The following is a 12,055-nucleotide window of genomic DNA, read 5'->3' on the forward strand; positions in this document are numbered from 1 at the left end:
TTATTTTTTTACATGGAAATCATATTATCCATTTTAAGATTTTTATTAATATAAAGAGAACAGATTTCAAATATTTCATAGATATAATTCTAAGATGATAACCATAATTCCGCCTTCCAGCCCTCTCCTTCCTTCCTTCCTTTTTTCTTTAATTTTTCCAAAAACAGAATTTCAACTTACTTTATAATCACAGCACCACAAAATTCATTCCTAGCAGTTTTACTGCATTCCATATGTTTTGTTATGTTGCCTTTTTCCCCCTTTGCCTCAAGATTATCTTTTCAATTTTCCTTTCAGTTTTTTTTTTTTTTTGACCCATTGGTTGTTCAAGAACATGTTGTTTCATTTCCACATATCTGTGGATTTTTAAGTTTTCTTTCTGCTATTTATTTTCATTTCATTCCAGGAAAGGAACTTGGTATGATTTTAGTCTTCTTAAATTTAAAACATGTTTTGTGAACCTACGAGGACTACACCTGTGAATGCTCTACATGCTCTCAAGGAGAATGTGTATTCTGCTGCCACTGGATACAATGTCTGGTGGTTTTGTTTGGTCTATAGTGTTGTTCAAGTCTTTTGTTTCCCTGTTAATCTTCTTTGGATGTTATATTCATTATTAAAATTAGACATTTATACCTTCTATTATTCTGCATTGCCATCACTTTTTCTTCAATCATCTTAATACTTGCTTTATATATTTATATAGCATGATATTGTGTACATATTGTATTTACAATTGTCATATCTTCCTCCTCAATTGACTCCTTTGTCATTTTGTAACCTCTTTCTTTTTCCCTTGTGACAGTTTTTAACTTAAATTCCATTATTTTTTTCTGATATAAATAGAGCCACTTCTCTTTGGTTGCTATTTGCATGGGACATCTTGTCACTTTCACTCTATGTACATTCTTAAATCTAAAGTGAGTCTCTTGAGGTGAGTGTCTAATATAGCAGTAAGGACACTACTTGGCACACCCACATCTCTTATCAGAGTGCCTGGGTTCAAGTTCAGCATGCTCCTGACTCCAGCTTCCTGCTAATGTGCACCCTGGGAAACATAAGGTGATGGTTCAAATCTTGGATCCCTCACACCCACAGGGGACTCAGCTTGAGTTCTGGGCTCCCAACTTCAGTCTGGCCCTGCTAGGGCTATTGCTGGCAACTAGGACATGAATCAGTGGATAGAAGATTAGAAGATTTTCTCTCTCTCTCTCTCTCTCTGCTTTTCAAGTACAATGAAAATAGATAAATATAAATTATGAGACTCTCCTAGACAGTGTATTGTTGGATCTTGATTTTAGCCATTCAGTAACTGTAGGTCTTTTGATTGGGGAATTTAATTTACATTTAAGGTCATCATTGATAGGAAAGGATTGTCTATTGTCATTTGAATTATTTTGTATTTACCTTGTCATTCTTTTGTCCCTCTTTTCCTCTCTTACTGTCTTTAGTGTTTTGTTGATTTTTCTTTTTATAATGACATGCTTTGGTTCCTTTCGTGTGTGTGTGTGTGTGTGTGTGTGTGTGTGTGTTTATCTCCTCTGGGTATTTTCTTTGTGGTTACCATGGAACTTAGATAAAGCATCTATGTAGTTGTATCAAACTACTTTAAACAAATAATGTTTTAATTCAATAGCATATGGAAACTACAATTTTACTTCTCCTCACACATTTATTTTATTGATGTCACAATACATCTTTTCCTATTGTATATCCATTAGTATATTTTTAGTTAAATATTTTTATACTTTAGTCTTTTAATTTCTATATCAGAATTAAAAGTGACTTAGGCACCACAGTTACAATATCACAGTGATCGTTGTCTCTCTCTCTATATATATATATATTTATATAGAGATATAATATATATTATATATGTGTGTGTGTTTTATATTTTCACACATGTCTATGTTGCTGTTTATCATCTCTTCATTTCAACTTGAAGTACTCCCTTTGACATTTCCTGTAAGACAAATATAGAGTTGATGAACTCTCAACATTTGTTTTTCTTGAAAAGTCTTTATCTTTCCTTTATTTTTGAGGGACAATTTTACCAGCAAACAATACCCATGGTTGGCAGGTTTTTATTCACTCTCAGTATTTTGAATATATCATCCCACTCCCTGCTGGATTGCATGATTTCTTCTGAGAAAGCCACTAACAGTCTTAAAAGAGTTCCCATTATGTAACGAGTAATTTTATTTTATTTTTTTGACAGTCAGAATGGACAGTGAGAGAGAGAGAGACAGAGAGAAAGGTCTTCCTTTGCCATTGGTTCACCCTCCAATGGCCGCTGCAGCCAGCAGCACGCTGATCTGAAGCCAGGAGCCAGGTGCTTCTCCTGGTCTCCCATGGGGTGCAGGGCCCAAGCACTTGGGCCATCCTCCACTGCACTCCCTGGCCATAGCAGAGAGCTGGCCTGGAAGAGGGGCAACTGGGATAGAATCCGGCGCCCCAACCGGGACTAGAACCCGGTGTGCCGGCACTGCTAGGTGGAGGATTAGCCTAGTGAGCCGCGGCACCGGCCCACAAGTAATTTTTCTCTTGCTGATTTCAAACTTTTCTTTTTTCCTTGACTTTTGACAATTTGATTATAATGTGTCTCTGTGTGGATGTTGTTGGATTTATCCTATTTCCAATTCTTTGAGTTTATTAAATCTGAATTCCTATTACTGCCCCAGATACAAAGAATTTTCAGCCATTAAATAAACTTTCTACCCCTTTCTTTCTCTCTTTTTGTATGACTCTCTAAAGTATGAATACATTGGCCTGGTTATGGTATCCCGTATGTCCTTAGGCCTTCTTTATGTTTTGGGTTTTTTTTTTTTTTTTCCTTTTTGCTCCACTGACTGGATAATTCCCAATGATTGATTATTCTGCTTTATTGTATTTGGCTAGTAAATCCCTGTAGTGAAATTTTTGACCAAGTTTTGCATTCTTCAGCTCCAAAATGTCTGGGTTTTCAGATATATTTTTTTCATTTCTTTGCTGAAATTTTTATTTGCTTCATGCATCATTCTCCTTGGTTCCTTGAGCGCTTACATGATGCTTGCTTTGATTTCTTTGTTAGATAACTTCAATTTCTTCTGTTCTTTGGATTGAGTCATTTTCCTCTATTTTTTCACATTTCTTGTAATTTTGTATCTGTGTACTTGAAAAAAAAATAAAAACAGTCACTTCTGTCATTCTGTATGGACTAGGTTCACACAAAGAAAGACTGCACCAGTCAGATAACCTAGAAATTATGGGGGTCTCCTAAATCTTTTCTGTGAGTGCATCTCATTTTTACTTGTGTTTATAGATTCCCACGTAGAAGGATTTACTGGGTTCTTTTTCTCGGGAACTGGTAGCCTCTGTTCCCGCTGGTGTCGTTCTGGTACACCCTGAGTCCTCCAGAGCGGAGAACACCAGGCTGCTGTGCTGTTTCTGGGTGTCCCCGGGCATTTCAGGTGTCCCCCGCAGAGTCCGGCCAGCAGGCGGAGACAGGACAAACAGAACCCAAGCCCTTAGGCAGCCTCTTTCTCACAAAAGTCAAAACATCCGCTGTGTGGTCTGTTCTTTCCATCCCTAAGTCCCATCTCCTCTTTCGCTCCCCTTCATGAGCTACTATGTTTGGGGTCAGGGAGGGGCTACAGCAAAGGTACCACAAATTTCCCCACCAGTTTCAATATAACTTTTTAACTCACCTGGGGTGCAAGAGCCTGGTGTCGGGATTTCTCACAAAAGGAATTGGCTGTATCTTGTTTCTGCTTCTATTTCTCAACAGGAAGAATAGCAGTCTGGGGCTTTCTATTTCGCCAGCCTTGCTGACATCTCTCCCAGGCCTTTGCAGATTTAGCGAAGTTCAGATAGAATCATTATGATGGGACCTGATCCGATACGGCCAGTGTCCTTACACAAAGGGAATTTAGGAATATAAAAACACACAGAGAGGACGATATGAAGACACACAGGGTGAAGATGGCCTGGTAAGTAGGGTGATGTATTTCTAAAGTAAGCTAAGCATCAGAAGGTAGAAAAAGCGAGGGAGGGTCTCTCCTAGAACCATCGGAGACAGCGGGATTCGCCTGCTGATGTTTTCATTCCAGACTTCTGGGCTTGAGACTGGGAAACGATAAACGCCAATTGTTTTAAGCGGATCCTTTTGGGGGGCTTTGTTACAGCATCCCCAGGAAACTAACACAGAGCTCCTTTAAGGATCTGAGCCTCCATCAATATTCCTTCTTTCCCACCAAGATACATGCAGAGACAGAGCCACTTCTGAGTGGTTGCTGTTCTCCACACAAGAGGAGAGAACGCAGAAACACACGGAACAATGGAGCTACAATGGATGTGATTTTTGAGAAATTTCATAAAGCACACAAACTTTAAGTTACTAGTGTTTTATTAAAACTAAAACAGGTCATATAGATACTTGCTTATTATTCATGATCTGTTCAATATTTATCACTAACTCTGTAGCCTTAATGGTCTGTATCCTAATGCTGATCTGCTGAGAAATTTTTAACACCTCTTTCCTCTCTGATTTTTGATTGCAATGAACATGCACATGAAAAAAATAAATAAAAAAGGATTAAACAAATTATAAAATTATAGTAGAGTCCTGTTGTTCATAAAGAGCGTGCTTAAAGACCCAAACGTAAGCATCACTAAAGCTTAAAACAGTGAAATAGTGATGTGACACATCAGATAGCAACGAGGTTATTTAGTCAATATTTAAATAAATTCCTCCCCTAAAATAAGTATTATTACTTTTATTTGCCATGTTCTTGCATGCACACAGTATGACTAATATACACTAGTTTTTTCTGATAGCACTAACTCATCACTAACCTCAACATTCTAGTGTTTATATAAAACAAAATTTCTAAAACTTCTCACTTTCCTTCCACATGCCTTGGCAACACCAGCAGCTGATTTCTTTTGTGGTCTCTTTTTTCACAAAGGAAGAAATTGTTGCCTTTTCAAGACAGTGAAGAACAGGAAAACAGAGACATCAGGATCCAAGTGATAAATTCCCCCATGCCAGGGTCAGCCTGTATAATAAAAACGTGCCAATTCCAGCATGTCATCAACCTTTGAGGTCAAAACTGTAACAGTAAATGGTAAATCCACAAATGTCAGAGGCTCCTGTAATTAAAGCCAAGCCCTTAATCTCAGTGAACATGGATGGATGTTGAGGCTTTATCCAAATAAAATCAAGAAACAGATATTGTGAGAACTTGCGAGCTAGTTTTCTAAATTACTTCTATAAATGATGTTGCACTCTGTATAAGATAAATACTTCCCTTAACACTACTTGGAAGATACCAACACTAAATTTTGTGCTTTAACATTAATTTCAAATTGAATTAAAAAACAATAAAAGTAAGCATATTCAAATTTAATTTTGAAATAGGAAAAGTAAGCAAAGTCTTAAAAGAGTATATTTATTGTTTAGGAAGTCTTTGAATTTACAGAGCGATTGGAAATCCAATACTTAGAAATGCATTAGAACATAAAAGCAATAACTCCTGGCCCAGTCGGATGTCTCCCTGGGAAGCAGTCTTTGGTTATATGTTCTTTATTAAGAACATTTGTCTTTGTGCCAATCAACACCAACAGTTGATGTTTAAACTCCATGGTAACAGTATTAACTATTAGAAATACCAAGAGTAGCTATAAAAATAATAATTATAATAAATGCCAGCTACTTCAGGAATTTGATTTCTTCATTGTGTCAGGGAAGCAAATTGTAAAAAAAAATTTTGTCAGCTACAACTGGAGATTTTTTAAAATTTATGTCACATCAAGCCAGAAATCCCAAGTCTAACTGCCACTCAGACATCAAATAACTGCTTGGGATCCTACAGAGAGCACTTGGTCTCTGATTCCTTCCACCAAGTTCTATAAGTACAATTCAGTGGTCTCTTGACATAGTACTCCTCCAATCTCACAATACTTAGAAACTATTTTAATCTAGATACATTGAATGGAAAGTAACTTTTACAATAACAACATACTGGCAAATGGCTATGTACATTTAAAAGATTGAAGGAGTCTACTGGTAACAATAACTGACAACTTTTACAAAATTGAATATTAAATTGTTATTAGTTAATGGGCAATAAGAATGAGTTATTGTGGTGATTTTCAGAAAAATCTCTCCTAATTTACCCTTTAAGTAAAAAAATAGCTCTGAAAAAGCAAGAAGAAACAATGTAAAAACAAATGACAAAATAAGAAAAAAAAAGAAACTTCTGGAAATTTCCCTGCTATTGGAAGCCATAAAAACAGAGGCAGTGTCTTTCACATTTGTCATCACTGTATCTCTTGCAGAGTGTTTGACACGTAGTCAGTATGCAATAAATAACTGTTGAATTGCTGAAGGAAAGGAGTGATGAGTATCATACAAAGTATTTCTACTATCATTTTGACACACTCTTACCCTGGTACTTTTATGTCCACCTGCACATTTTCACTATAGTTCAAAATGAAAAGATGGGTGAACAAAAGATTTTCTCCATTACTGCACACAATGTTTTGGAATAACCCTGGGAAAGGTTCAGAAAATTTCTGGTTTGATGGCTCTATGCTTGTCATGATGTGATCTTAAACTAGTAAATATCTGAAGTCCAGTTGTTCCAGTTAACAAAAATGCAGAGAATAACACCTAGCAAGAATTTATTATTTATGTTGTAGCTCTAATAGCAAACTACAATCACAAAAGGTGCACACTCTACTTAATAGCAGAAATACTATCGGAGTATCCTTTGTTTATATAGTATTGTAGCATTTGCAACATCTCTCCTTGTTATCAGCCCATTTGCTGATCACCACAATACTACAAGAAAGACATAACTAACCCATTAATAAAAATGTTAGCCTCTGAGTCATCTAAAATTAAAAAAAAAAAGACCATTTTAAGCTTTATTTAGATGTGACTAATGTACTCCGCAGTTCACCCATTTTAAGTACAAAATTCAATGGTTTTTAGTAAATTTACAGTCCTGGAGCCACCATAATCCAAATTTAAAATATTTACATTGCTCTTGAAAGATCCTTTATGTGCATTTGCAGTTACTCCTTGTTGCCACGTTCAGCTCTCAAAACAAGAACAACAAATGATATTTTAGTGTCTCATTATAGGATATACTGACTGTACAAACATTCTTGTCATTACTTATCTGAAACAGACTTAATCACAGCTTATATTTTATCTGGCCATCTTATCAAAACAGACCTTAATACTATATTTTACTGTTGATGGATTTACACATCCTTATCCCAATCTCTTTACTAGTAACCAAAAATACACTTTTGTGAGATGGCTGGTCAATGATTTATGTTTTTACAAGTGTTTGCTGCATAAGTCACCATTAAGACAAACAAGGAGTTCTAAGAACAAGCATTTCTAATGAAACAAACCATCCCATCCTTTTCAGATGAGTGCAATTACCAGGGGACTCCAGGCTGGAGGCAGGCGTGGTGCTGCTCTGGGCCCTTGTAAATGTTTCTGATTCTATCAGCTGTGTCCTGAGGCAGTACACGCCCACCTTTGGCACTCCTTGGGCATTTATGCATTTGAGAATCAGTCGCAGTAAACTGTATATTTACCACATGTAGGGTAGGTGTGATGATCACTAAGTGGGGAATCTGTTCAGTAAGTGTCAAGCCTCAGGGAACACACAAAGAAGAGACCCTCTGCTTCACTCATATCATCATTGTGCTGGAGACCTGAGTTCTCAGCCTGGGACCTGTGAGTAGCCAGAGATCTGTTTTCACTTTCCAACATTATGTTGAGGCCAGCGTTGTGTGCACCAGGTTAAGGCCGCTGCCTGTGAAGGTGGCATCCCATCTCCCACTCATGCTCCTGACAAGGGAGTGGAAGATGGCCCCAGTATCTGGGCTCCTGCCACAAATGTGGGAGACCTGGATGGAATTCCAAGCTCCTGCCTTTGGCTTAGCCCAGTCTCGGCTGTTGCAGCCATTTTGGGAATGTGTCAGCAGATGGAAGTTTCCCTCTCTCTCTGTCTCTGTCTCTCTCTCTCTCTCTCTCTCTCTCTTTCTCTTCCTTTTATGTAAATAAAATAAATAATAAAAAGACTTTGGAAGACAAATTTTGAGTACAGAATATTCTATACAGGAATGTCTTTCCGTCCTAAACATGAGGCTCTTATTTTATGCCTTTATTCAATAACCCCATTGACTCATCCAGTCAATCTGTCAATAAATATTTCCTAAGATGATGACTTGAAGATCTACCCTATGCTAGCTGGCCAGGGGTGGGATGAGGAGGGGACACAAAAGTCCAACGGTCACATTTGTTTTGCATTTGTGTTTTCATAGCTCAGTATCTGATAGAATCAGCACCCAATTCATCCATCAGATAAATGAATGCGTTCACAGTAAATAAATAAAAATAGTTTTTGTGTTCAATAAACTTATAGCTTGTTTTATTGACATTTCTCAGAAAAATTTTGATGTTGAACAGAGAAAATCAGCCCACAATAATTTCTTACCTTCCAGCTTTTCCTCTACTACAACCTTCTGCTTTCATCTGAATGCTGAAAGCTTTGGATTTCCCATTTTAGACCCATGGCCTGAAATGAGAAGCTAAAATAATAAATGCCTTGTCCTAGGCCTGCAGGTAGAAGATGCTATTTCAGGTTGGAATGGTCAGTGAAGTTTTTCACTGAGGAGAGAAGCATACAATTGGAGAAGATGGAACTACAAATCAGGGCAGGTGCTGCAAACAAAAATACAGAAGCAGAGAGGCTGAAATGAACAAAAATGCCAGTTTGTGCTAACATGAGACATTTACTTATTAAAGTACTTTTAAAAATCAGATGAGTGTGTTTCTGTGGTTTATTTCTAAGCTCTCTGTTCCAATGACCTATGTGGTTATTCCTCTACCGTATTGGTAGAGGAATATGCATTGTCTTAGTGCTGCTACATGAGGAAACATCAACAAGTTCACGGAAAATGGAATTAAAAGATAAGCTTACGTTGGTACAAAAATGCTTTGAAATTCATGCATAGGCTTTTCTAATGTCTATGAACTTTCTGAAGACCTTTTGGATGGCAAATCTTAAAATTAGATGATTCTAGTGGCCCCGGCCCTGGGAGCTCCCCGGCGGAGCGAACGCCGGGCGCGGAGGAGCCGAGCGGCCGGCGGCGGGCGAGGGACCGGGCCGAGCCGCGGCGGCCGGGGTGCGGGGCCCTTCATGATGAGAGATTTGGGGGCATTTCTCTCTCCTCTGTGTAGTCGATAGATTGGGTAGTGAAGAGATGGCCGACAGTGTCAAAACCTTTCTCCAGGACCTTGCCAGGGGTATCAAAGACTCCATCTGGGGTATCTGTACCATCTCCAAGCTAGATGCTCGAATCCAGCAAAAGAGAGAAGAGCAGCGTCGAAGAAGGGCAAGCAGTGTCCTGGCACAGAGGAGAGCCCAGAGTATAGAACGGAAGCAAGAGAGTGAGCCACGTATTGTTAGTAGAATTTTCCAGTGTTGTGCTTGGAATGGCGGAGTGTTCTGGTTCAGTCTCCTCTTGTTTTATCGAGTGTTTATTCCTGTGCTTCAGTCAGTAACAGCCCGCATCATTGGTGACCCATCACTGCATGGAGATGTTTGGTCATGGCTGGAATTCTTCCTCACATCCATTTTCAGTGCTCTTTGGGTGCTCCCCCTCTTTGTGCTCAGCAAAGTTGTGAATGCCATCTGGTTTCAGGATATAGCTGACCTGGCATTTGAGGTATCAGGGAGGAAGCCTCACCCCTTCCCTAGTGTGAGCAAAATCATTGCTGACATGCTCTTCAACCTTTTGCTGCAGGCTCTTTTCCTCATCCAGGGGATGTTTGTGAGTCTCTTTCCCATCCATCTTGTCGGTCAGCTGGTTAGTCTCCTGCATATGTCCCTTCTCTACTCCCTGTACTGCTTTGAATATCGTTGGTTCAATAAAGGAATTGAAATGCACCAGCGGTTGTCGAATATTGAAAGGAACTGGCCTTACTACTTTGGATTTGGTTTACCCTTGGCTTTTCTCACAGCAATGCAGTCTTCGTACATTATCAGTGGATGCCTCTTTTCCATCCTGTTTCCTTTATTCATTATCAGTGCTAATGAAGCAAAGACCCCTGGAAAAGCATATCTTTTCCAGTTGCGCCTGTTCTCCTTGGTGGTCTTCTTAAGCAACAGACTCTTCCACAAGACAGTCTACCTGCAGTCTGCCTTGAGCAGCTCAGCCTCTGCAGAGAAGTTCCCTTCACCACATGCATCTCCTGCCAAACTGAAGGCTACTGCAGGCCACTGAGTCACCTGCCACCAAAGGGGGTGGGAGGAGGCTGAGGCAGCTCTTTGACCACCTCCCCAACGGGGGAAGGCAGGACCCACTCTGCCAAGGGCCCTCTGCGCATGCCCTTCTCTCTGAGGAGTTGGAGTTTTTGCCTCTGGTGCACGTAAAGCAGAATCTTCTTGACACCAATGTGGGTTTTTAACACCTCCGTGAGTCTGAGAGGACCACAGGTTTTTCTGCAGCTATTTTCTAGCATTTGCCAGCCCCTGTGCCTGGACTGATTGGAATACTTTGTTTTCTCCCTGTGCCATTGGCCCTCCCACCTCTCCTTCCTGCCTTCTACCACCCTTGGATGAATGGGTTTTGTAATTCTAGCTGTTGTGTTTTGTGGATGTGTTATTTTTGTTGTTTTTCTGTGAAGCACATACATTGGATGTGGGAGGTAATGGAGAATCTTGGTTGCTCCTGGTCACTCCCTTTATAGCCATCACTGTCTTGTTTCTTGTAACTCAGGTTAGGTTTTGGTCTCTCTTGCTCCACTGCAAAAAACAAACAAACAAACAAACAAATAAATAATGAGCCTGAAGAGAATGGGGACAGGAGGAGGAAAGACCTTACAGCCAGATCTGTTGGGTTTTGAGGAGTGGTTTTTTTCTTCCCCTTGAAGGGGACAAAGCTTTTTTCGTTGGTACATTTAAAGCTCCCAGCTGTGGGGGGGGGGGTACCAGTTCTGGACAAGTGCCACTACAACACAGGATGCTTAGAGAACCTGAACTTTTCAACTCTGGAGGGTGGAAATTTACTGTTAGCCACTGCCGGGTCTGCTGTTTCAGAGGAGTACTGGGTGCTGCAAATAGGAACTGAAGGGGTAAACTTATTAAACCCATAAAACCTGTAAAAAAAAAAAATTAGATGATTCTTCCAAATGTATTCCAATCTTTCAAAAAATTTTTAAATATTTGTTTATTTATTTATTTGAAAGGCAGAGTTACAGAGAGGCAGAGGCAGCTAAAGAGAGAGAAAAATCTTCCATCTGCTGGTTCACTCCCCAAATGGCTACAATGGCCGGAACTGGGCTGATCTGAAGCCAGGAGCCAGGAGCTTCTTCTAGGTCTTCTACGTGGGTGAAGGGGCACAAGAACTTGGGAACTTGGGCCATCTTCCATTGCTCCCAGGCCAGAGCAGAGAGATGGATTGGAAGAGGAACAGCCATGACTGGAATAGGCACCCATATGGGATGCTGGCATTGCAGGCAGTGGCTTTACCCACTACACCACAGTGCCAGCCCCTCAGAATTGTTTAATTTAATCTATTCTAGGTTTAAGTCTTCCCATATATATTTTAGAATAAGCGTGTGTACATTTATAGAAAATCTTACTGGATCTTGAATTGCATTAACTCTATACAACAATTTGGGTCTAAAGCAGCTTCATATGTAGGAAATCATTTTATAACGTACAGACCTATGGTAAAATTCCCATGTTGACAATACACACTCCCAGGGAGATTGGGGCAGGTTTCCTTATCAAGAAAAGTGGCAATGGCTACAGGCCCTTTTTCCAACAGGAGTGACCTGGACACTGACTCATAGGAACTAGAAAAAGAAGAAAACTGCTATAATGAGATGCAATGCCACATTTTAGGTGGGGCCTCCATGTAGTGAGCTTCCTACCAGAGCAGGAGGTTGCGGCTGAACTCAAGGCATCATGGTGCACTTAATGGGGGCACTGCCACTCAACCTCAACTCTCCAGACTCTCATCCAGTTCTCACCAGACTGTG

At 39.8% G+C, this 12,055-nt stretch overlaps 1 protein-coding gene across 2 annotated transcripts; it reads left to right on the top strand.

Annotated features, from left to right (window-relative positions):
* Positions 1–9,070: 9,070 nt before the first annotated feature.
* On the top strand, positions 9,071–11,183 carry LOC149124634 (etoposide-induced protein 2.4 homolog). 2 transcript variants are annotated; one of them, XM_089303716.1, is made up of 2 exons: positions 9,071–9,941; positions 10,054–11,183. In XM_089303716.1, the coding sequence occupies exons 1-2, from the start codon at positions 9,271–9,273 to the stop codon at positions 10,169–10,171; spliced, it is 789 nt and encodes a 262-aa protein (XP_089159842.1). In that variant the 5' UTR covers positions 9,071–9,270; the 3' UTR covers positions 10,172–11,183. The 2 variants fall into 2 exon arrangements, with proteins under 2 accessions (XP_089159842.1, XP_089159841.1); XM_089303715.1 differs by having other exon boundaries at positions 9,072–11,183.
* Positions 11,184–12,055: the final 872 nt, after the last annotated feature.

The sequence above is a fragment of the Oryctolagus cuniculus genome, chromosome 9 (genome assembly GCF_051225735.1).
Source record: "Oryctolagus cuniculus isolate XC-2025 breed Fujian yellow rabbit chromosome 9, ASM5122573v1, whole genome shotgun sequence".
NCBI lineage: Eukaryota > Metazoa > Chordata > Mammalia > Lagomorpha > Leporidae > Oryctolagus > Oryctolagus cuniculus.